This window comes from Anopheles gambiae, chromosome 2 (assembly GCF_943734735.2).
Source record: "Anopheles gambiae chromosome 2, idAnoGambNW_F1_1, whole genome shotgun sequence".
Classification (NCBI taxonomy): Eukaryota; Metazoa; Arthropoda; class Insecta; order Diptera; family Culicidae; genus Anopheles; species Anopheles gambiae.
The window spans coordinates 94,914,556-94,941,707 of record NC_064601.1 but is presented as its reverse complement, the minus strand read 5'-3'; the positions used below and the strand labels follow the sequence as shown (position 1 = coordinate 94,941,707).

General features: G+C 44.7%; 1 protein-coding gene across 1 annotated transcript in view; it reads left to right on the top strand.

Annotated features, from left to right (window-relative positions):
• Nucleotides 1–27,152, top strand: part of LOC1276741 (uncharacterized) — a 45,646-nt gene continuing 18,494 nt past the window's right edge. Inside the window, exons 1-2 of the mRNA XM_316120.5 lie at nucleotides 1–125; nucleotides 1,351–1,538. Coding sequence (XP_316120.5) covers nucleotides 1,506–1,538 — 33 coding nt within the window. The 5' untranslated portion in view covers nucleotides 1–125; nucleotides 1,351–1,505. The remainder of the gene's footprint in view (nucleotides 126–1,350; nucleotides 1,539–27,152) is intronic.

Sequence of the window (27,152 nt, the reverse complement as noted above, 5' to 3'; positions counted from 1 at the left end):
AAATCCGTCCGTTCAGTTAAGCTTCGACGTCCGCGCTGGATAGTCGACATTTCCCGGCATCTCGCGGCTTTTTCCATTTCGCGCTCGGTGTTGTTCATCTTCCACTCTGCTCGGCCGACGAGACGGTTAGTTTTCCCTCTGCGGGTGCTTGTGTGGTGCGATCTTGAATCTTGGAAGCAGTGAACCAGTGCATCAATTGGGGAAAAACTGTTCACCTGTGACGTTTTGTGCGAAAACAAGCGTTCGTTTGTGTGTGTTTGTGACTGGTGAAGTGTAACTGCTGACCGGGTGCTTTGGACAGGGCGCACTTCTTGCGGTTCTTTGAAGCACTTTGAGCAATTTTTCGTGATTTTTCTTTTTTTCTGCGGCACACAGAGCTGGCTCAAAACCGCGATCGAAAGAACGATGCATTTGCCACCGCAAGATTAGGGCACTGAGGAAACTGATTCCAATTCCCGCTTTGAAGTTGCTTGTGAAAAGCTGGTTTACCGTAGCCGGAGTTGGAGAGATAGAGCAGTTTTCCCGTTCGTTCTCGAACGTTTCTTTCCCAGCCCGCGTCCTAAACTAGCTGAAGTAGATTGTACTATTTTAGTTTACCTTTTACTCTCCCCCGAGCCCCTGGATGAAGCGACCGCCCAAACTTATCGGGCAGTTTTATCTGTTTCCGTTAGCCGCGGCTAATACCCGGTTGATACCCGCGGAGCGAGACCTTTTCCGCCGATCAACGAATTTCCGTTTTCCCGTGCACACGGTCATTTTCAGCTGCTTTTTTTTACTTTTCGGCTGCGGGCAAGGCGTTACGTTGTGTCGAAAATAATCATCGCAATAGTGTAATAAAGCAACAGTTGGGCGTGTGTGTGAAATAAAAATCTAGATCATTTTGCGTGCGTGAGTGTGTATCTTTGTGAAGATAAAGCACCACACACCGGGCGCGATTTATGATTATGCTTTCGTTTCGAAGGGGGTCCGCTTTTTTCCCTTCTTTCTTCTCCTTCGAGGTTGAAAGGCGCGCTATCGCGGCGCAGCAGAAGATCGCACCCGTTTGGCGCGAAATCTAAATTAATAGCTCATCAATCATTGTGCTTGTGTGGGTTTCCCTTGAAGGAAGTGTTTGCTGGTGCTGCTGCTGTTGTTGTGCTACCACAATTGCGCTTGAATTATCCACCTTTTCGTTTGGGGAGGAGTAATTTTGATTTTCTACCCTTTTTTTGGAATTACAAACAAAAGGATGCTTTATTTTTAGCTTCATTTTTGGGAGCTGCTAGTAAAGTAGGGAACGAGGGAGAAAGTGCTCTTATCTGTATTGAAATTACGATTACTTACCAATTCATCTTTTCCTCTCCTATCAAGTGAACAAATCATAAAGGGGGAGTGAACAAACAGTGTGCAAACAGTGTGCGTTTTAAATTGATAAAAATAGTTCAGAAGAGCACGAAAAAGGAAAGCTTTTTCCAGGACAACTACGCCTTATTACAAGAAGCTACGAAGACAGAACGACTTGTACGATGAACATAAAAATATCATTACTAGCTTTAATGGTAAGTGTTTAAACATTATTTATCATAATCTTGCTTTAATTTGTAAGCGTTTGCTCTTGCTCTTGAGGAGTATAATTTACAAACATTATGCGTTTACTATTCCGGACACACAGCAGCAACAAAAAAGCCCTCACAAGCCACCGTTCAAAATCACTCATCCGAAAACGGTCGCGTCTACACGTGGTTTTGCTGTCTTCAAAAAAGTCCAAAATCTTCACTTTTGGGCAAAACAAACAGAACGACAAATAAATGCACAAAACCATAATGCACATGGATGTTTGTGGAAGTGTGCCAAAACGGTTTGTCCTACCGCTTCCTCTCTCTCTCTCTTTATTACAACCATTATGGTGCTTGACTGCATCGTCTAGTGCAAAAACTGTGATACCAAGGAGAAAAAAACGTACAGAAGAAAATAAAATTCAGGTCGGTACACCAGTCTAGGTGCTGTGGCATTGTAAAAGCAACGGGACACTTCTAAGACAAATATCAACTGAACAAAACAACTGCGAGCTGGGATAGCTATTTGTGGGCCTTTTTTTGGGGGAGTGCAAAACCGGTGAAGGTGTGTGGGAGTTTAAAAAAAGAAGGTTTCTACTTTAAAAATCTCAACTCCGACCACCGTGTCACCACCGTGTGTTCCGGCTTGATTGTTTGCCACGGTGTCATTCGGTGAGTGTTGGTCATCATGGGCGAAAGCACGCTTGGGACCAACCACCAATTTCGGTAAAGTGACGTTACCATCTTCGCATCGCAGCATGGTGTCACCTTTTTTGTCGAATTTTTCCACTGCCTTTCCGTCCGGTGATGTGTCCCAATTCGCAAACAAAAACGGGGGGAGGAAAAGCATACAGAAGCTAACTTAATTAACGATGTATCTAACACCACCTACCTAATGGGAGGGCAGTTTGTGCAAACTTCATGCTCGAGTTAGTCACAGCAGTGATAGGAGCAAGATAAGCAATATAAAGCAAAACAAGCAAATGAAACCACTAACGGCGTGTGAAGTGTGTGTGTGAGGTTAGCTAATCGGGACTATAAATCGTTTCCAGCTTTGATTTTTATTACACTCAAATTAAATTTGCCTAATCTGTGCAGTGTGCTTCACGCGAGAGCCTTGGCGACCCAGTGTGATCCATTGTGATGATATGTTTTCAGCTGGTTTGTGTTGCAAAAAGCAGACAATGATGCATAAACACAATGACGGTATTTGCGAATTGATTTGCTATCGTGCTGCAATAACTCAAAACTAATGATACTAGCCCGCACACATATAAACACTGCTTGGTGCAAAAGGGAACGCCATTTTTCCATTGTTTTGTTGCACTATCGGGACAGCAAGGCTGTTTCAATCGCGCCCAGACTGGATGCTGCCAAATCGATAAGAAATACGCTTGAGGGATAAGTGAGGAAGAACTTACCTTTCCCGGACGAACGGACGGACGGACGGACTGGACTGGTGCTAACAAAAAGCAAACCAACTCAACTGTAGGGCTCCTCAAAGGGCTCGTGCGATGCGATGCCAAAAGTACTTGGACGCGCTTGTAAAGGAAAATGGGGAGTGTGGGACAGAAGGCAAACGCCGGTGAATGTGTGCTGTTTGTTTGTTTTTCCTTCGCTTCGCACCGTGCGGTAGGTTTGGACCATCTTTTGGCCGGCCGTCCGGCGACTTTGGTGGTGGTGCTGGTGTTGTTTGGTCGGAGATTTATGGACGATCGCTAGTAATAGATTCCATCCGCGGGGCTGGCGGGAAATGATGCTGCCCTTTTCTTACGTGGCGAGAGACGCGGTAGTGAGTGGAAGAATTTGAGTGTCTTCTGCATTGGAGAGGAAACCGGCACAAGAACCATTTCAACGGGGCCGAAACCGAAAAAGGGAATAGAAAATAGGAAAAATGCGTCGGGAAAAAAACAAAATCACAGAATAGTAATGCCTCAGATACAAAACCAACTGCACCATACTTACCCAAACGTACACACACACATACACACATAAGAATGTGAGGAAAGATTGGCTAGAGGATTGGTTCAATTACTGCGCGTTTGTTTTGTTTGTGCAACGAGCGACTGAGTGCAAAGGAAGTGACTAATCTAAGGGAAGCGATTCTACTTGTAAAACCATTTAGATTTAGTTTAAAAGTGCTTCGGAAGCGTGATATACGTGTTTTAGAACCGAAAAAAAACACAAAAGCTGCTGAACGAACGATTCCGGTACAAAAGACCTCAACGCTAGAAAAGTGACGAACCTTACCCCAAGCGTACGATCACTTTAATTGATTGTTTGAAACGAGATCGAGACACTTTGAATGCAAACATGAGCTTTATTAATTGTGTCTCGTGCATTTCTTTGCTAATCTGCTTCTTTTGAGGGCAACAGAATCATAAAGCAATGCGTGGACGTGATTTAGCGATTAGCGGGGAAGGTGGCAGGAGAATCTCAACCCATTTGAAACGGCCCATTACTCTACCCCAAACCATCCGTGCCGTGCCCATTTGCCGCTCACGCGTTTATCTATGCATGAACGGGCTAAAAAGATACCGTAAGCGATGGCCATTCGGGTGAAGAATTTACGCATATTTTAAGCCCGCATTGCACCATTGCCCGCCGGCTTCGGGAAGGAGAGAGAGATAAACTATAAGGGGGAGGTGGAAAAAGGGCCACAATAGTATGAATCAGTTTTGAGGTTTATGTGTACTTTACCATTGCGTTTTTATCGCTTACATAGACCGCGTAAGTTCCATCCCACGGTGTCCGTTACACGCTGCGGTTTTTGGCTTTTCCTCGGCAATAGAATTGCGAAATCCACTATGCTGTGTGTAGTATTGTTCCTGCGGGACCGGAGTTTCCTAATCAAATAGAGGTCACACTATTCACAGTAACAGTGAGGTTAAAAAGCCTTCAAAAGAAAGTACGTCTTCTTCCACAAAACAATCAAACAGGCAGAACACAAATCAGACCATCGCATGTGGGCCAGTTTAGCCATGATTAGTCATTTGTTTGCTGGATTTAACACCTCCGAAATTACTGCCACTGATCCATATTGGGCAAGTAGGTGTGCCGCGCATACAAATCCATCGCTTCGGATTATGATAATCCGGCACTGCATGCTTGCGCCGGGCAATATAAATCGGGCCACAGCGGGCGCTATAGTCGGTGGGGCGAAAGCGTGCGTAATAATAACAGGGCCTCATTTTCGAAGGCGAAGGAAGTACCGTATTAAAATTAAATTGTTTACCTTTCACGCGAGTCCACCCGGGCGCAGTGCATTGCAGTGTGCAGTGCGTGAAGACGTTTTAATTAAGTTTGGTTAGGTAGAGAGAGAACCAATCAATAAGAATCGAATGGAAGTGTAACTATCACTGCTTACTGCACTTCTTTGTTCCATATTTGGAGCCGATTAAATGGAGTTTAATTTATGTGCATGGCGTGCTAGAAGCAACTATAGATTCCACTTTCTCCAATATCGCTTTCACGAGGGAATAAGGGGAGATACATCGGGAGATACATTTCCCGAAAAAAAAATATAAAAACCCATATTTTGTTGCTCGAACAAAGGCAACAGCAACAAGCAAAAAAGAATGCAAACGAATCTGAAACCAAAGAGCAACACATCTGGCTTGGAAATTCATTTTGTGAATGAAATTTGCATTCAAATCGTTTGCCAATGCCTCGGCACGCCTAGAGCAAGCCATTTGCTTTCGGTATGAGCAGACAGAAACAACAAAAAAGAAGAAGCTTCAACACACAAATCTTCCACAGCAGAACGAACAAATTGAATGGTTGATTTGCTAGCGTTGTCTTGCCCATACAGCACACGGCTACGGCTCCGCCAACTTCCCCCACGGAACGGATGAGGTTCTCGCGCAACGGTTGCGATTTGTCTGTCGATTTTTGCAATTTTTGCTTCTCAATGTTCTTGTGTTTTAGTTTCGATCACACCGACACCGACGCTGCCGAAGAAGCGGTGGCGAAGTTAGTCCAAGCTGATTATTTATCTTCCACGCCGGATCGGAACAATTTGTACGGTTTTGGAACCAACTGCGGGATCCTTTCGCTACTCACTGTGCCCAAGGATCGCCGATGTTTGCGCGGCGTGATTGTGTTCTCCGTTCCTTTGCGCAACGCGCTTGCGTGCCGCACTTGGGGGAATTGAAATTGAACGGTTGCGTGATGTACCGCGCGCTTACTGTACGATTGCTGTTTGCTGTTTGCCGCAAGTGGTATTTATTTTTCACTTATCCTTTTGTTCTTGCGTTTTCCCGCACTGCAGTGCACGTAAAGGCAGGCCGCCGGGGGAATTAGAGATGAGATCGTCCTGAGCGGACGATCGGAAATGGTCCCTTGAGAGTGGGCTCTTGAGAGCCTGTTTTCTGTGACTGTTGTGTGCAAAATTCTAGGTTCTAGACGAAATAAAACCTACAATCGGTACACTTTGTCTGCCTTGTTCGACTGGTTTGTCTCTCTGTTTCTCGTGATCAATCAAAGGGAAACCGCACACGATCATGCGATCGGAGTGCAATGGCACTCGAGTTCGTCGTCTTAAGCAGCGAGCATCCCCGCGAGGTTTGAAGTTCAGGCTTAGACCGCGGATAATTGAAACATAAATCATTTTGCAATCAAACACAGTGCTACAACATGCTGGTAGTTTGCTTTTCTGCTCTATGCAATTTTAATGAGGCTGCCTTCTGATCTGATTCACTTCAGCGGTTTGCTGCTTGAATGATATTGGTGTGTTTGTGTTTGCCTGGAATTAAAGCTTGATACAACTGTGTCGTCATCCCGTACCTGTACCAGCGGGTGTACAGCAAACAAACCTAATCGTGTGATGGATCATTCCGGCACTACCCTGCTAAGCCGCTTAATTGTGATGATGTCTTCATCTTAACCCTCCCCAAGAGGTATCCCCAAAACCACAACTCGAAAGGAAATCGAAAATCCCAATCAGCGGCCGGCATTGTTGTGCCACAGCCTTGGCACAGTGTTTTAGCGCCGGATATTACTGCCCCATTCGCTCCAGACCCGCGCGCTTTAGTGGAACCCGGAACATCATCGACCCGATCATGACATTGTCCCAAATTATGAATATTTGAGGGAGAACAATAAACACACATGGTTCACACACACACACAACACACACACAAAAGTGAAAGGCACGTTCCCTGAAAGACGATCGATTAGCTTCGGAGTTGCTTGGGAGTTCGCATTATCGCCTGTACGGTGGATGGAAGAAGGAAAGAAGTCTCCCGTAAAAAAACCCACAACGACTTGACCCAATTAGTGACAATTTCTCGGTGATGCGCTTTTTGGGGCGGAAGTTGACTCGAACGCAAACAGAGAATCATCTCCAGTGACGATCTCGGGCAGGATTAGCATCCCCAACTCATCCGCAGTGTGGGCAGGTTTGACTGGCTTTTTGGGCAGCATAATAATACAAAAATATATTCCAAACCCACCAAATGCCGGACTCAAATGTCGGTCAGGTATTTGTTCTTTCATTCGCCTTTCCCCTCTGCTTAGTGCCACTCCCGCTGTGACAGAAAGTCAAACAGCTGTGTGTGTGTGGGTCTCGAAAACAAATACTCCTGGGGAGGGGAAATGCTCTACAGGAAGCTGAAAGACCTTTATGCAAATAAATCACCTTTCCTTAATGAAGTGGCTGTGCTGCGGTTATTAATTTCGCGATTGCTTTCTTTACACTTGATCATTGAAAGGCGAAGCTAGGCGCGCTCCTGTTTGGCGATGCTCTGTGGCCTAAATATACAAATGCAAATGTAAGCAAACAAAAACGACACCATGTCAGGCGCGAAACTTGAGCGTACCATCGAGTGAGCAAAGGGTAAACAATACCGGGTCGAGCTGGAAGAAAATAGTGATAATAAATAAAACCACCAACAGGTACAGACACCCAGATCAGGATGATCTCATTTTGCCGCTTTGCCCGTGCAGCTCGAGTCAATTAAGGAAAGAGCAATTGCATCTGCAAAGCAAGCGTTTGTGTGTGAAAGTAGTTCGGATTTCCGCTTTAGCTTGTGAACCGTTTGCTATCCCCTTTTGATTCAATGCCAGCGATTGCTAACCGTGTTATGTCACTTTATGCTGCACCGGGTGTCACTGGGGGCGGGTCGTTAGCTGCTTATCTGCTTCTGTTTCTATCCCATACCCACGAGATTGGATTTTCAATTCCATCCGTTAGGTGCAAAATTCCACGCTTTAGCGGTTGTGTGGTTGACATCAAGGTCTCGTGGCTTTTCTGTTACGTTTTGATCGTGGAAAGCGGGGAGGCAGCCGGAAATGAAATGACCCAAAATCGGGCTGTGATGGGAGGAAAACTATTTTCAAACAGCATCAAGGTTCATCTTTCCGACCTTTCCCGTTTGTTGTTGTTTTACCCTTAGCTTCCAGTTTTACGCTGAGAAGCTCGTTTTGTTAAGATTATTCTGAAATAAAACAACAAACTGCAAGCAAAAGCGAACGAAAAACAAAAACGGGGAGTTAATCTTTAGCTTCTCTGGTGGATGAATTTGAAGAAACAAAATAAAAAAGGGTGAACACAGAGGCAAACCACTCCCGTCTAAATATAGCGCCACCCGTCTTTCACTGTTCATTGGCCACGGGGGTAAATTGAAGCGCGCGTGCACAAACCCCATCCCACCATACCCATTCTCCCCCCGAAGTGGACGGTAAAAATCCAATTAAACCTAACCGTAAAAAGGGTTTTGTCTCATCGGTTGCGGTGCTCATGATCCATGAACGGCTGCAGCGGGAAGGGAGGTTCGTCGTCTGCTCGCTCGTTGCAGTCTTTCATTCCCAATCGCGTTCGCATTCTTAAAAACGATCGCAGAGCGCTTCCAACCAAGTGGCGGTGTGGAGTTTTTTTGTTTCTCTTCTTTCTCTCCTTAGAATTAGAATCACTGAGTCAGAATGTGATAAAGTGAAAATAAATAGTTTGGGAATATTAGGGAGAAAAAAACACCCGTTAGCTGACTGGTTCATAAAAATAACCGACATCGTCATCGTTTAATGGCGTTGTGGTTTTACACAAAAGCACGCACGAGATTGATTCTTGGCGCATAGATTCTTGAGGCGTGTAAGCATTGTACACCTTTCCCTCCTCACTCTTTACAGCATTTTCCGACCAGCTCCAGCTTTGATTGCAATTTCGGAGGGCGACGGTCAGCCTGTTAAGTATCGTACGAAAGGAAAACCGTTCCACCTGAAAATGGGCGTGCTGTCTAGACGCGGATCGAATCGGACCATAAAGATGCCGCTTCGATCAGGCTTCTATTTTTTGTGTGTGTTAGGGGATGATTGAAAACTCAAAAAACTCATGCCAAAAGGTTGACCTGTGTTGGACACATTATCATGTTAATACGAGCTCACGCAGGAGGATATTAATTATAGCGCCAAGAGTGTGAGAGCGTAGTAAGGAATATACGGCGTGTGAGTGTGAACATTGCAGGCTTTTGCAGGCTGAACCCGAGTAAGACATTAAACTTCAAAAGAGCGAGAGAGGAAAATGTAATTCGATTTACTTTTGTCGGCTTCAAGTACCACTAATGCGTTGCTTGTCTGCTGCTCCCCGGAGTGCCGCAGTGTAGTGTCAGTGGCTAGCAATTTAGGTTAATATCTTTCTTGCAATGGTGTATCATTATAATCAAATTTCGTGTTCACCCCTTCTCGGTAGCCGGAACTGTTCCAGCAGGAGGAAAACATTGAACCCGCTCGACAAACATTAGTGAGCCGATTGTACTTCAGCAGCAGCTTCAAGACCGTCTATTCAACCGTCAAAAGTTTATTATTTGCCCCGTTTGTTCGGCACATCATCACCTCATCAACACAAAGATCCGTCTGGCCCCGTGTGTCTTTTCCACCCTGTGAGCGTAACCTTAATCATTTCTGTGTGCCCATATCATCTTATTCCCATTTTCCCGCATCGTTTACGTGGAACGTGAAGGCCAATCCTCCTTGACCTTGCGGTTGGCGATGATCTTCAATTCGAAGCAGAATGAAATCGTGACAGCAATCCCACTCCGACTCGATCGAATGACACTTGACAGGGCAGGAAAGAGCAAGCATCCCGACGGGCGGGCTAACAGCGCTTTATCACTTTCGCTTCGGACGCTTCGGGTGGCTGCTGCTTTTATGGCGCATTACACGCGCACTCCGGGCGTGCTGTTTTGCATTTTATGGTGGAGCGTTTTATGAAAAGATCCATTTTGTGCGAACATTGGCAATATAATGGAGCTCCCCACACTGGTGGTGTAGAAGGACCATAAATGTTATTCAATCTAATTCTTCGATCTCGTTATGTGGAGACTTTGGATTGGTTTTGGTTTTTTGCTTCGATTGGAGCATTTTTCCTTTCGCTTCATTCAGCCAAATCCGTCCGTCCAGAAATTTTATTCGAATAATAATCTACTCTAGCCACCAGCCACCCGGCCCGCTCGTGACAGGTGCTACCGATTGATCGACGAGGTCATTCATCTTCTGGCGCTGGCCATTTCGCGTTTTTTCCCTCTGGACGGTTTCCCGCACAGACACGTCTTTTTTGCTTTTCGACACCGCACAGACAGCAGCACCCGGCTCAGCACCGGCTTCCGGTGGATGTAGTTTAACGTTCTCGTTAGAATCCGTTACCTGCGAACGATCAAGCGATCAAACCATTGTGCGATAGAGAAACGGGCCGGAGGCAGTGGCGCAATTGGTGAAATGGAAAGTACGTCCGTTCTTGGATCGTTTGCGCACGAGATCTTTACCCCAAATGGTGATTTACTTATTGACCGTATGGTACATCGTCCGTCGCTGTGTTTGTCCGTCTGCCGGCGAACCGCATTACAGCGAGAGAAGCAAACAATCAACGCTCCTCTTGCCACCCAATGGGCGTGAGACGGGGCAGTGCTGTTTGAAATTGAAATTGGTCTTTGGAAAAGAAAACGCCACAAAAGCGTTCCTGCTCTTGCGCGCGTTGTAAAGGTTCGAATTAGACGCCCCATCCCCAGGCCAGCTTGACGTAAGACAGTTTGAATTGTTCGTTTCGCTTGCGCGAAATTAAATCGAAAAAAGGCAAACGAAAACGAAACGTTGAAGCAAGACCCACGCCACTCTAGAACCTCTGCGCACGGTGATCGATGAAACTCGGTTCTATCTGTTGCTGCCTTCCTCGTTGCTTCCTTTTTGGGTTCAAAACCTTTGCCGGGAGGGAAAAACTACACTCCAAAAGCTTTGATTACACACCCCTATACTAGCTACCAAAGGGGAACACCAATTTTACAGATTCATTTTCCAAAACCGGCGCGGGCAGTGAAGCTTTCCGCTCTGTTCTAAAGGAAGAAAATTAGCCCAATGGAGCTGACCTGGGCGGACCGTGCGCGGGGTCAGATTTGCATTTGGCGTAATTGATAGCGAACGAATCTGCGTAGGACGGCTCCGGCGGCGGTGATGGTGGTGGTTGTTTGCCAACCTAGTACAGTGAACCCTTTCTTTAGTGCGATGAACTTCTCTTTTTTGTAAGGTGATTTGTTGTAGTGAGGGTGAAGAAGGCGACGAACCCATAGGGCGTTTGTTAGGCACAGACACACTCAGTTGCTGCATTTGCCGGAAGGTAGGCAGGCACATAGACAGAAACAGGTGTCGATTAGTGTACGAAGACGATGCTCTGCATGGCAATGCGATCATGCGATCAGTTGTTTTGCGTACACGATGTTTTCATTACGCGTTTGATTGCTTCAGCACTGGAGGGCTTGAGGGAAAGCATTTCGTGTGAAAGGTTTTACAAAAAAATAAACTGAAAATGAAAAGGGCGTTATCGAAAGCGAGTGTTCAGTTTGAAGAACACAAATCTTAAGTTATTAAAAAGTATAAATGACACTTGCTTTAAAGAGGTTTACTTATCACAACATTCATGTATTTTCCAGTATATTATTGATTCTTATTTTAACCCATATTGATATCAACTCATGATTGCTTTCCATGAATATCCTTTGAAAGGTAATAATTTCAGCTTGCTTGCAAAAATAAATCTATGAGCTTGCGAGCTGCCTTTCGTCAGTTTTCAAGAATTTTCGCCTTTGCGAAGGGAGGCATGCGTGCAGGCATGTTTTTAAGATCTACCTTCGATTTTTATCAATTCATCCTCAGTTTTCGCGACAAAATTGTTGGAGTAGAGCTTTTGCACCATGTTGGTCCAGCAAAGTTCGATGGGTCGCAGCTGGGGGATGTTGGACCGGTTCGCCGACTTGTGTGTCGTATCGAAATTCCACCGAAATTAGCCAAAAATGATCGAATTCAGTTTTGGCGTCTTTGCTTACGGTTCCGCGGTACAGTATTCAACTCGAACGACTCAATAACATGCCCGTCATAGGTTCAAGCCCAGAATGGACCGTCCCCCCGTAGCAATAATTGACTACCAGGCTACGTGGTAATGAATAAAGTCTCGAAAGCCTATATAGGCTGGCATGTCCTCGTAGGAAGTTACGTCAAATAGAAGAAGAAGCTTGCCGCTGCGAAGCCAATGGACGTGATTTCCACTACCTGCTATGTTTGTTCTTGTTTTCCAGGTACTATTTCACTGTTTATCCGGTTGCATCGACCTCGCGGCTAAGCTAACGCAGCAATGTAGCGACTTAGTGTTGATTTCAGCATCCGAAGCTCTGATTGTTGTCTTATAGTGGCAAGATGTTGTAGATGCCGGAATAGGCTCCGGTGTACGTTTTAGACGCTAAATGATGCCGTTCTTTGATCGCACACGCTTCTGAACGAAGTTGCTTCACTTTTTTGGCCGTCACGATTAGAGTTCGACCGATAGAGATGCCAAATTTTCGTTTCAGGCTCATGGGATACTATTAGTTTAAGTGCTATAAACGTTTCGTTGGTGCAGATGAAGATAAGTCCATGAAAATTTAACAATTTATGATAATTTTTAATGCAAATAATAAAGGATGTAATCGGTAAAATTGTTTAAAGAGATCAACCTTTCACAATATAAACATATCTTCAACCAAAATATTAATTTTTCTTTTCTTATATCCATCTATGGACATCTAAATGACAAACTTCACACTCCGAAGGATTGAAAGTGTCTTCAGAAAAGCCTCCAATATATTTTACTCACATCTGCATCACCGCGACCATCCTTTAACCTCTTTAGAATGGCTTTCTTCACACTTGAATCAATTACAACGACACCAACTACCTAATTAAAACCCCACGCTAACCCTACCCGTGTGCCGCCTGCATCACTTTAAATCTACCGTTAAAATGCGCCTGTGTGAATGCATAATTATTATGATTCTCGATCGAATCTCCAAGGAAGCCACAGCTGTGTAGCGTGTAGCGAAATGCCAACCATTAATAAAGTCATTCGCAAACTGAGCGCAACGCGTGAGCACTTGAAAACACATGCACACAACGCCACAAACGGCTGCCGTTGACAATCGATTACTTCCAGCGGTTGCCGTTGCCAATTGTCAAGTTGCTGGCCCTTCCCGCTCTCGCTGTCGTTTGTCCGGCTGAAATCTTGCCGATCTTGATCCCGGCGTGTCCCGGCAGGTCTGGGACACAGAAGGAAAAAAAAAACACATCATCACATCATCGTGGTCGTCGTCAGCATCAGAATCATTGTGTGTCGTTGTCGTTTGGAGCCAGTAAGTGCCAGTGGTTGATGATTTAATTATGGTCACAACCACACAACTTACGCTCCCTACGGTTGCTTTGTTTTGCGAGGTTCCAGAGGGGAGAACTGTGCCTGTTCCGGGGTTTGGTCTTTTTCCATCGGGAAGCGGAACAACCATCGTCTTCAATGTCAAATTGCATTCGTTGCCCCCTACCGTACACGCGCGTTTCTTCGGCTCAGCTTCTTAACCACACCGTCGTTTTAGGGCACTCCCGACTGCCCCGATGACGGTGGCTTAATTTTTCGCCATAACGAAACCTCCCCCCGTAGTGGCACACGCTAGCGACAATTTGTTAGGGACCGATGATTATGCCGCACTTGATGATGATGGTAGTCTGTGGTTGATGCTTACACGAACTGTTGGATGAGTTTTTGTTCCCCGTTGCCCTTTGCTGAAAGCGGTGTAGAACAACACATAAACACCCATGTGTTGGGGGAATCTAGAACTATTCTGAAGTACAGAAGAAGAAGAAGAAAAAAACACACACGCAGTGCATCCTCTCATGTTACGGTCATTCCTTTCCCCCACAAAACGATTGTCACATTATTATTCACAAGAGGGGTGCCGACAGTACGACTGGACCGCGACTACCGGCGCCCCTTTGCACGGGATAATCGTTCCTTGCCTGCCTGCTACCAACACACAACCACACACAAACAGTCGGTACATTATCATGTTGGCAGATTTTATGATTTTGCTTCCGGTTTTTCACACACTTCCGGGACACAGTTTCCCCCCTCCCGTCGCTGAGCGACGGCTACATTACTATACAGAGTGTTTCGTCCTATGTGACGGGGATGAAAAAAAGGGGATGAAACTGATTCTGCACGCGACTGGCCGGAGAGCTCATGTACGTTCATTTACAGACCGTTTTTTGCTCTCTGTGGTGCGTGTGTGTGTGTGTGGTGCATTGCGTGTATCGTTTTCCACAGACGGAGAACAGTGAAACGATGATTTCGGATGATTTAAATGCGCCTCGAACATCGTTCACTCGTTTCTGTTTCGTTTTTCGCAAACGTAGGGATTAATTGCAGCTGGGCGCTTTGGTCACAAAGGCAGCGCGTTTGTCTTTTGGCGTTTTTTTGGGTGATTTCATGGCACATGGCAGAGCGGAATAGAGTGCCGCTTTGCGCTCAAAGCCTGAAGACGGCGACGCGTGATGACGGTTCACTTGCTATGCGCCGTAAGCCGTTGATTGAATGCCGCTCAGCTCTCCTACGTTCACACCTTCCCTTAGTAGACCGGAGGGAAGGGGACAAAATCGCCATAAAACAAACAAAATCAATTTGGATTTAAGGGTATAATCTGATTTTCGATGTATGACTGGATTGGTTGCTTTACTGCCACAGCTGCCGCAGGTTGCCACAAGATTTGCAAACAACGTTGATGTCTTTCGATTTCGGCGCAGTAGTTGAAGTGTTGATCCTCAACAGCACTTAACAAACAGTATGGTAGTAGAGTAAAGGATGTGTATGGAGGCTGTTGAAGCTGTTGGAAGGCTTGTTGAAACATTTCAATTAAAATTACCTTTTACGGCCTTTTTTGGGACTGTCTTGGGGAGAATTTAAACTAACCCGAAACCGTTGATTGAGACGTATGATTGGTTTGTTTTTTGTTTTAAACGTTGCAAATGCAAAATCCCATTCGGAGTTGAATTGCGGAGTTGAAAATTGTTGAATCTTGGATTGAAAACAATCCAAAGATTAAAAATGGGGGAAAAAAGAGACAAAAAAGAGCAAAACAGAGCAAGTCAACTCAAGCTAAAAGGACGCACACCCTTCCTTTTATTTGGATGCGTATAAAAATACATACCAATATGACTCACAGAGACGGAATACATACAGACTCCCAACTTTCTGGCCGGGGTGGCCATTTGTGAAATAAAAATGCTTCGTCTCTCCATCTCCATCTCAAAAGATATCATCTTGAAGTGGCGCGAAAGAATGCATCACTCTTTAATGTGCAACCACCATGCACCACCTCATCATCATCATCACCGTTGACTTCGGTCGAGTGATTAATTATCGTTCTCACACACATCGCTCGTAGGCAAATGCACATCGCTTCGGGTGTGGTTTTCGTTGCACCGAAGCGATGCACCTGTCCACTTGCATGCCGGCAAAGTGGTGAGAAGAGCACGCGAAGAAACGGACCCATCGGCAAAGAACGTTTTGTTTACACTGCTTTATTTAAGTTCGTTTTGCTGCGGTGTAATGTATTCTTGCAGCGTAAAGCATCGGAGTCCGTTTCCGACGACTCCAATACGATTTTGTTTGCCCGCTGGACTGACACGGCGGACCATTTCCAATGTTGGTTGGATTTTCAATGTTTGTCGTTTGATTTTTCACTTAGCTCGAACTCCGCACCCGCCATCATGCGCCGTTTCCCTCGCCTTGTCTTGTGTGGCACCGTTAGAACTTCCTCGCATTCGTCTTCGTATCTAAGGGGTGAGTTTTGTTCTTCTGCTTCTGTCGAAACAACAAAAAAGAATGCGTTACCCATCTAAGAGGAGGGAGCTCGGTACGGTACGACAAAAGCTGTGTCTTACCGTCAGTTAATGGATGTTTTTTTTCGGGGTTTTCACTTCCCTGTAAGGTTGCCCGATGTCGTCCGGATATGGTACCGCCACAAAGTGCAGCAACGGGTTCTACGCACATTTAGGCGTTCAACGTAATTTGATTCATGGTCGGTTTTGGGTTGGACGTGTTTTATGGTTTTGTTGGGAGGAAGACATTCGAGGAACAGTGACTCACGGTAGTTTGGAAGAACCTAATGTTGTTGTTAGTAGAGAATTCTTTCAGAGATATTTCGTTCAGAATTCAGTATCTCAATAGAAAGCATTACATTACTACACAATCCTGGTGTATCGGTTGTAGCTTTGATTACTTAAAATGGTTCAAAATATCAAGTAGAAACCTCCTATTTTGTATAAAATCCTCATTAAAATTATTGTTTTGAATTATTTCCTTCGAAACTGCATTTTTATGACAAATGTGAATAAACGCTATCGTTAACCATCTACCTGCACACGTGCAACAGAAAGAAGTATCACCTCGTGCAGGCATAATTTTCCCTGACTTATGTGCCTTCATTTCCCCCCAGCAAAGCGCAAAACAACCGACTCCCGTTGCAATAAAATCCGTAGAACGAAAGCGCCCCGGCAGATAGTTAGACTAACAACTGCTGAAAAGATAACAATCTTCCACTGCTCGCAACGACCACTTCTGCTGCTGTCCAGCACTTCTATTCATTTACCCTCCACCATCTCTTCTCTTAATTAAAAAGAACCTACTGCAATCTACCCTAAAAGCAGAGAGGAAACGAAAAGGGAACGAAAGTGCATCTTCCGCACTATCTGTTGTTGATTTTCCCAGTCCAGTGTGGGCTTAAGTTTGGCTTCTGCTAATAAATGCCTTCCGTTCCATTCCATTCCATTCTGAACTGCCCCCGTTTTCGGTACGGGCAACTGCACGGCAGCGCACTCCCGTGATCTCCCACGACGAGCCTGACCCGCTTCGGCATGCATGCGGAACGGGCCTGCGAAATTCCCTTCGCTCGTGGCCATTCTTTCGGGTGGACCACAGAGACGCGATTCAGCGGTTAGGACTGCAGCACAAAACCGAAAACGCAGCTTGCGGGATGCGCCCGATGTCATGCTCGGCCGTACGTGAGATTTGATGTAAATCATGTGAAATTGAACCGGCAACACACGAGAGAAGGATGGAAGATTGGTTTGCTGTGTTGTAATTAGTCCAGTGCGCACAGCTGACTGGAGGCCCGTTAGCGCAGCCACAAATACATGATCGTACTGCACGCAAAGATCGTAGCTGCAGAAAGGCGTTGCAAATGAAAAGCCCAGGAACGGGAAATGCCCTGAGGGGGGGAAGAAGCTGTTAATTATTATCTAATCTCCCCCTTGTGCACTGCGCCACTCGCGCGAACATTTTGCTCGCAGTCGTATTTGTGTATCGGGCCGGCCTGCGGGGTAATGAGAAACCGTTTCATGTGCATCACTAATTCGTCGATCTGCGCCCAATTAAGCATGCAGTTATGTAGCACGTACGGATCGCAGATCCGGATCGGAAACGGGTAGGGGAAAGAATTTTACCGAACGCTTTGGAATGTTTGCAATTTTTGCTGCGCCTAGAAAGGGGATTTAAAAAGGCTTTAATCAATTTAGGCCGAAGTCCATTCCATGCGAACCGAGCACACCGAAGTCTTGCTAATTGGTTTAATGAGAAAGGAATGCTAGGAAAGGAATAGAATGCTTTTCGATCGTTCAAACGAATGCCACAGACGTTGTGGATTATTTGCCATAGCTCCATTCGAATGAGTTAAACATTGTGACACGCTCCTATTTTTTACAATATTTAAATGCCAAAAAGATAACCGCCCAACCGTACAAGTGAATTAAGATAAAGCGACTAAACAAACACAACAATCAAGTTTCCATCCACATCGCACATTCGCACCTTTTTAATCTTGATCGGCATCTCCAAACGGCTTGCTGACCCAAATCTTCCAACACGGTGCGGATCGTTCTGTCGATCGTTTTTCTTTAACATTTTCTTTTCTTTCCCTCCGTCTTTCACTCACTTCCTGTGCGGACCCCGTAACACTCCCCCGTCACTTTCTGTGTGTCACCCGTAACAAGGTTGAGCGAGCGGATGGATCGAACATCGACCAAAGCTCCGGGGATCGAATTGGATCGCCGCAGAACTTCCGATTCAAATATTTTTTTGTGAAGCCAAGTGTTTTAATTAATTCAAACGTGCGTTAATACCTTTAGATGTTGATTTCGTACAAAAACATTCTTTCCATGTGAGCAACAACATAAAGGTCGGCGAAAGTTACGTGGCGTTGCGAAATAAATTATGCAAATAGAATGGAAACACTTTTCTAGGCGCAAATCGAGCGCAACGTTAATTTATTCGAACGAAAGTATTACAGCCGCACGCAACAAGCTCTCCGCCGGTAACGAGCGAACCCGACGTCACGGAAATTGGACGGGAAGCAACAAAATTCGAGTCACAGAATCGGTGACGGATATTGACACAACTCTATATCTGTGCTTGTTGCTGTGTGGGAATGTAGCATTTCTTCGCGGAAAAGGGGTTTTTAACAGCATCTTTGGAAATGGAGGTACTTACAGCTCTTACCCCCACGGAGTGGATCCGTTCTAAAATCTCACCCCGAATTCGGGGTGCGTTAAACGCTCGGGCACGATTTTCTGTAAAAAAAAAACCAAAGCTCCTTTCCCACATACACCTGTCGCAAAGAGTGGCAAAGTGTTTGTGTTGTGGCCATTTAAGTACACATTTCCTACCGCGTCCCCTCTCATTGGTCAAACAATTCTAGAACGGGAATTCTCCCTCCCGTTATTTCACAAAGATTTGTGCTGAACGATCGATACACGCTCGGGGTGGAGTGAATCGGTACATCCCGGTACACCCTTCCATGCATGCAACGGGCTGAGAGAAAGACATCAACGGGTGCACGGTAGACGAACCCGATTCTCACGCAGCGTGACACTCGCGCGCTCGCGGGACCGAATCCGATGATCGATATCCGGATCCGACTGTTTCGGTTATTTTCGGTTTCTTTTCCTCTCTTTCTGGTCTTTCTTTAAAAAAACAATAACAAGAGAATGAACGTGAAATTCCAGCCCAAAATTGAGGTCGTATGATCGTATTTCGTCTACAGCTCGATCTCTCTCTAGCGTTATTGCTGTGGAGATTGCTGTTAATTAAATGTAGCTCCGATTACTTCATCCACTGTCTCTACTGTCAATACCTTGATTAAAGAACGGATCGAAGACAACTGTAGCGCAACAGGCTTACCTCGCGAGCGAACGGGAGTTGCGTGTGATGAGATAAATTGAATAATCATCTTGGCGATCGGGGCGAGACTTCATTCCACGTGGGTGGGGTTTTTGTGTTCGTGATAACCCCTACCGCATCAAGCCAATCAATTGTGACCCCTTCAAAATGACGCACTCATTTCGGCTCCGAGTGTGGTAGGTCGGCTACCTTACTGCTCTGTAGACAACTCTTTCCCCCTGCGCAAATGTTCTGGTAATAAAAATCCTGTTACACATTGGGTGCGTCCACGGTGGGAAGCGTCCGATCCCGGGCAGCTATCAAATGTGGGTCATCGCTGACCTGCATAAGCCGATAATGGGTGGGTAATCATAATCATCCACCATCGGAACCAGCGGCGATCGGCGCTCGAAAGCATTGTGCCATCGATCGCGCGACCGCGTCGGATACGATCGGCAACACAGGCAGACGAACAGGTTGCGCGGGAACGCACATTAAAGTGATGCACCGCCGGCGGGCAAACTGGGCGGGCGGAAGCCACAACCCCAAGCCACCAGTGTCCACATTCCACATAATCGCTCACTCTCTGCTGCTGCTGCTGCTGCTGCTGTTGTTGGATGGGAAACCGATTGGAAGAGTGTTTTTACTCCAGTTTTGATTTCCCAAAGGGGAAATCGACTCTTACGCTGTGCTTTTTGCATGAAAACCTAATTGTGTAATATCGTAATATTATAATTTGGAACGCTTTTCGTCCACTTTTCAAGCTGTGTTGGAGCTGCTTCCCTCAGTACTAATCGATCAGTTCATCAACGCTCATGTTTGTTTCCCGTGCGCATTAACGTGCTCCAGAGCGGTGCGCTTGTTGCTTCAAACGTTAACTCGATCGTCTTCCTCACTTTTTCCCCGACGATCGAGGGCCCGGGCGGTTAACATTAAACGAGATCAGCTACAAAACATCATCAACAGCTCAACAAAAAAAAACCACACGAGAGCCTTATGTTTACCGTTAGCTTTATTAGTGGCCGCCTTCATTAATCCAACGCTCCCATTCCCTCCCGGCCGCGGTTCATCATCTTTTGCTCTATTAGCAAACTCGTTGTTATTATAATTAATAACATTCTATTACTTTGTGTGGCAGCTCATTAAACGTACTCCTCCAACAACGAAAGGATGTATTCTTCGCTGGCAGGAGCAGAGGGAAAACAAAAACTATAACGCCCGCTTGCCGCCTTTTGCATCTATGTTTCCGCATAGTTTGATGCAAAAAAAAAAAACATAATTGTTGGACAAAAAAGGGGAAGATTCAAACATAGCTTACTCTACCGGTACTTCCTTTTTTTTGCGGAATTTTGCTTATGCAAACAAACTCACCACAGCAAAACAAAAAATCGCCCTTTTTCTAGTTGAATAATAACATACTTTAATGCGCAAACAAAAGAGTAGCAGCAGGAACAGAAAAAAACCATAGCAATGCAAACAATTTCGCTGAGCATAATGCGGGTTGGCAATAATTTGATTAAAATGTTGTAAACATTATCGCAACATAAACAACATCAATTGGGCCCACCCGATGGCGCTTAATCGTATGATCGTAAAGGATGCATGAAGCATGTTTTTTTTTTTGTTAAAGTTTCAGTTGTTATTTTATGCCCACGCTTGTTTGTGCCAACCGGGAAGCTAGCGGGAGCATCGCGGAAAGCCCATTCAAACGATCGCTTTGTGTGAATCCGTTGGATCGTTTGCCCAAGGGGGTGGTTTTTTTTGTTGTGTCCGTGCTACGTTTGCGCATGCTTTGGCGCTTAATTCATTTATTATTTTATGCTGCAGCTTAAACGGAGGGGGCCCTGTAGGCGGATGGCGCATCTCTCCGCCTGTAATCGAGTGGCAAACACGTGTACCAGTGGATGTTGAAGCGTTTTGTTTGAGTTAGCTGTTTTCTGTCTAGCGCGGAAGATTAATCGAGCAAGTGTGTGATCGAGTGGCGCTGGTGTGCGGGGTTCAGAAAGCGCAAAAAAGCTTAAACGAAGAGATGTACGTAGAATGAAATAACAAGATGCTGTTATTAACTAATTTATTAAAATTATTCACAATGAATTTAAACGTTCACCTGTTTCTAGAACATGAGAAGTTTTATTATTTAATGATATCTTTGTCATTTTTAACCTTTTTTTTAATTTAGTTTAGTTCTGTTATGGAATTTTGATACATCGAATTTATCTTTTCAATTTCTATTCCCATTTTTGAACAACCAATCAAATGTTTGGGGGAATAATAAGCCGAAAGTTACTAAATAAACCTCTGAGAAATGCTCTAATTTTTAAATGAAGTTCTATAGTTTCTTCTTTTCTTAACTTCATTTACCATTTACGATTTCTTGATTAATTGCGTTTGTTCATGTGTCGCTGTAAAAAACTTTCTTATAACATCGTCTGCCTGGTTGCAGATTTTTATTAATAATTTTGCTTTAATCTGTAGAATCAGTAATTTCATAATACGTTTCTAATATAAACCGTGTACTATCATTAAAGCGTATTCCATGAAAACTACGGTCAATTTGACTTTCTCTTGTCCCAAGAAGCATTCAAAGAAAGCCTAAGAGAACAGCAGTCCTTACAGTAGGATCCTGACGATGTGTTTGACATTTTGTTTTTTTAATTTTCTGTTTTTTTTTATTAACGTCTCTTTCGTCTGTTGCAATTAATGTTGCCTTTCGCGTTCTGTCTCACTTAGTATGGATCAAACCAGTGTATTAGCTTAAACAATAATGAAGTTTTGATGTAGATCACACATCCAATGCATTACAGGGTTTTCCAGGAGTTCTCAGAGCTGTGGGACACTTTATTGTCGCTTTCATACGTCAAATGAACTTGGGATGTAATGGGAATGTAATCGGAATTGGTCTCTATAGCAACCTTATTGGATAAATGTAATAGGAATTTCCAAGGAGCCTGTCCAACAGGGGTGCCATAGAGTCCAATTTCCAACATATAAAGTTCTTTTCCAATAGGAAAGAGTAAAGGAAGTGTTCAATAACTATGAGAACCTCTGGAAATCCCTGTAAATAAACAAGTTAAATAAAATAAACAAAAAAAATAATTTAACTTATTGTTTTTCTTAATCCTTCCCTATATGGTTTCATGGTCCAGCTACACATTACAGCTCTCAGCTACACATTGATGAACCAGAACAATCTTTTCAACAAATGATCATTAAATTGATATCTCTATTATTTCCTGCGTCTATTAATTTTCACCTGCAAATTACACATCAAATCTCACCCGCTCTGAAATTAAACATGACGCACGGATATATTAAAACACTTCTCAGATTCCGTCGTGGTAAAGCTCGACTCCTTCCCCAGAGGTAAACGACCGCTCTAAAACACCTTCCAGACACACAAATGAGCAACACAAAAAATCACTCCCCAAATCGCTACCCACCAACGCACTTTCACCTGGGCACATTCCCCTTAATTTCCCTGGGACTGGGAGCGCCACTGGGTGGGTGCTGAAGCTTCCTTGATTTCTTTTCCGTTTGCATACACGAACACGAGAACCAAGCAGCGATCTCCCCACTGACCACAACAATGCTTGCAGCCGCCAGTGACCGCCACCGCCAACGAGTGTGACATTTGACTCGTAAGTGTGGCGCCCCCGACACGCGAAAGTATCAAAAAGCTCAACTCTCTTTCTGTGTGTGTTGGAGGACAACAATAGCCCATTATTAGCACTCAAACACTTGGTCACCAAAGGGGGGGGGGGTTGATCTCGATTATCATCACCATCGGTGGACACCGTTGCGCTTCCGGTGTGAACCGAAATGCGTCGAAAATTGTCATCTTTCCCATCATCATCATCATCATCTAGCGACAGGGAGGAGGAGTAGAAGAAAAACATAAGCGAAAGTTTTAACCCCTTAAAATTGACCCTTTTGTGGGGTGTGTGTGTGAGTGTGATTGTGATCCAGGCGTGCAGAATCACGATTGCTTTCACACATTACCTGAACCTTTTCCTGTTTCGGTGATTTTTGTGATTGCGCCCGATTACGATGGCCGCGGGCGCCTTCATAATGCCGTTGCGTTATGGGTACACGCATTCTTTCCCGCCCAATCATCACTTTCACTTGGCGGATATGGGGGAGGGGGGAAATTATTATTGTGACCGTGTGATAACGCGCGAAACACATTGATGCACGCTTTCTCGGGAGACTGCTTTTTTCGGGAGCTAATTTCTTTCTGATCCACGGGTGCTGCAGGTCACTGACAGTGGCGCCCGGAGGTTCACAGGGCTGACTGGTAAAAGGGAGTGAAATTGTATCTTATTGTTGTTGCTAAAGTGTTTTCGGTGTGGACGATTTGTTTCGATCGTCGCTTAATCGTACCAGCTGGTGAAGAAATTTCGCCTAATCGTGGCTGCTGGCTGACTGCTGCTGGGAAATTTTGAACAGGGAAGGCATGACCAGACAATGAACAAAACGTGTGATAAGCGTGAAAATTGTTTTTGAACTGCAGATTAAAGTGTGCCTCGTAATCTTTTTCCATCTTGATTATTGAGGTCTTATTATGGCGGTGCTTAATGTAATTAATTTCTAAAGGCAATTCAATAATTGAGTTTCTTTTTGCATTGTGATCAATTATTATTTTATAAAAAAAAAAAAACAATATTCTTGGTCACATGTTGAGCTAGTAGAGCAGTTTTATTCTCTCACCAGTTCATTCCACCTGTCCCACTCCATTTTATTCCAAACGAACAGTGTCGAAAGTAATTTACGAGCTCATGCAGCTCATGCTAACGAATCCTCAGCCAGCAAGCGTGCATGAATGCCGCATTAACGCCGTACATATCACACCACACCACACAGCAACAGGTAGCATACGTTTAGTAATCGTCCAATTTTAAGGGGTCCGGTTCTGCCTAAAATTGATGGTCAGGTGTAAAACATGCATACCGGATCGACCGAGCACCGTGAGCCGTCCCGGCACGAGTACACGCCGTCATACCAATACCCTTCGCGTCATGGCTAACGGTACAACCGTGCTTCGGTATGCTCCCAATGCTGCAGAAGAGTGAGAAGAAACAAAAACCAAAGATCAATTGAGTTCTTGTCCATCTTGACGAGTCAGGTACAGTGTTTCTTACGAACTCAGAGGGACGATTTGGGCGATAACTTTGCATGACAAACCATCGTCGTTACGCTTTCCACCGTAGGGCGGGCAACCCTTGCCGTGAGAATGCATGCAAGCGAATGGATACATCTTTTGAACTTGTCTGGAAACAACAACAAAAAAACATCAACCATTTGGCCCGGGGAGAACGTGTCGAAAAGCGTGTATCCCCTGTGGCCTCTGTACGGGGCGGTTTCGCTTGACCAGCGGCGGCACTGCACGTTTTGACACGCCTGTGTGAGGAGTGTGTGTGTGTCAGTAACATTGACACGTAAAACGGATTGCAACTGGTGCCGCACGAACGGGGGGCCATACGTTCGTTCTGGATCGTCCGGGGTATCGTTTTGCATATTTAAGGGGAAAAGAATACGGTTACGCACGTGCAATGGGGTTTCGGGCTACCTGTGGTCGCGGTTTGGGAGATGGATGGCTCGTTTTAATGTGGGTCATGAATCTTGAAGTGTAGAAAAAAAAGAGGGAACCGTAAGCACTACGATAGCTCATCGGGCTTTAGGCATCAGGAGGAGCTAGAACTTGGAATAATGATTAAAGAGGATTCTAGATAAATTGGAAGGAATGGCTTTATAAATTGACAAGAAAAAGAAACACCCAGTGAGGTAATAAATATTGAAATCATTTAAAATCAAAGTTTGGAGTTGCTGGGAGTACAAGACTAACGTCACCACTACATAATGGACAGGTTTTCAGATTGTAGGTATAATATTTTAGAACTAAACATCTGTCAATAAGTTTGGATTATACGAATTAATTGGCCATATGAATTTTTTTTTAAACAATCTTTATTTGCGTGAAGGATGTGTAGTATATGTTAGAATACATATTTACAGGATACTGTAACAACCTAAGAACACATATTCGAATTCCCGGACCAACTCTTTCTAGTTCTGGAAACCGAAGACTATTGATGAAATGGGGAACTCCTGGAGTTGTTTTAATTATTTCTTGCTACAGCAGTGCCCAAGCCGCTGCTGCTCTACTACTGCAAGAGAATTTGTGTTCCATACTTTCCTTATTGAGGACAAGCCGAATATTCATTGGAAGTCCTTCTTTCCGTCCCAAAACAAGAGCTCTCCATGAGAGACTTTCCCATGTACTAATATGTACCCGGGCCGGTCTGGTGGTACAGTCGTCAACTCGTACGACGTAACAACATGCCCGTCATGGGTTCATGTCCCGAATATACCGTGCCCCCATACGTAAGACTGACTATCCTGTTATGGTAAAAATAAGTCACTGAAAGCCAAGCTCACTTCACTAAGTGGGTACAGGCAGGCCTTGACCGAAAGCGGTTGTTGTGCCAAAGAAGAAGAAATATGTACAAAGTAACTCGGTGTTGTGCTGTTAAGGCAAAACTGGTAATATTTTCCCAGATTCTGGTCCAACAGAGTTGTTTGATTGTTTATTTATATATTTATGATTAAGGTATCGAGCCTCCGTGGCATACATACACAATTACAACTAATGTCTTATACACTAGGGCTTCTAAAATTAGACGTAGTGCAATCTCGTATGACACTTGTACATTTCGGGACACTAAAGGATAAGTCAATGACATTTGTATACAAATTAGAAATAGACATCTTAGACATCAATAATAACCGATTCCTAGCACATAAAAGACGAAGATAACGAAAATTAGTAAATAAAATTTTTCGAGTTCTTAAACGCCTAATAGGTCCTAACAACATAATTGTTGAATTTCTTGTGCTAATTTGGCAGTTTGTTCACAAGCCAGTTGTCTTACCAAAATACTCAGATTGATTTACAACACCGTTTCCTCAAATTTCATACCCAAATCTTGTTTCCATTGGATTTTTGATCGATATAGAACGCACTTAACGCAATAGGTTAACAACTGAGCCTTAAAGTTGTGGGCCAAGCGCGGAAAACTGAAGCCGCAAGATATACCAATTTAAATATTCGAACATTTCTAGCATTTTTGAGAGTGTTAAGATACTACTACAGTTTGCTGTCTTGGGTAATTCCCACCTTCAAAAGGGATCACTTTCTATTGCGGAATTAAGCAACAACAACATATCCATTTGATTGACAATCACCTTGACCGTTGGTTCGTTGACGCATTTAAGCGCCACCCAGAAATTAATACCACCACCATCCCCCAAACACACACACACACGTCAATTATCTCGATACACTTGACCGGTTGGTGTGGTCGTGCGACGTGTGAGAAATGTTCCCTGCCCGATACACATCTAAATAAAGCCATCATTCAACATCATTTGCTTCGCGGCAATGTGACAAGGAATGCTGCAGCAGCCGCAGCGATGGACAGACATCCGTCCAATGTTCCCTTTCAACGGCAAAAAAAGCAACAGTGGCAACCGGTGGCTGTCACATACCTGCCAACCCTCATTGCCACCCTGCTCCACTCGTGTGTCGTTCGTCACCGCATTAATGAAGGAAAACTAACACACCATTAAGCTCGTCAATGGTGGTTTGTTTAAGCGGCCAGAAGATACAAAACGGGAGAGCAAAGGAACAGCAAAAAAAAAACAGCAAGAAACAGGTACAGCCACAGCCGGGAAACTGGGGAGGAAATCAATGCAATCCAAAACCCCTTTTACCTTCCGCAACCGGCTATCAAATTAGGTCAAACACTCAGGCACAGTGTGCAAGCATTCAGCCAGTGAGAGCGTTTTGCGCAAATCGAGTACGACGGCTCAAGTGCAACACAGGCGCACTTCTGGAATGCTTCTTTTGCTTTCTGGAAGCAAACGAAGGCGAAAATGAGGAACCGGTCGCTTCCCCAGCGAGCTGGCACCGATTTGTGCCCCGTACCAAACCTACTGGTCCTAGTTACCAGTGTCTATCACCTGTGCGCCGGCACAGTGGCAAACAAGCACACACACTCACACAAAACTCACGATTGCCATCCAACTGTAACTTTGTCCAAACGGATTTAGCTGGACCGTTTGGTGGA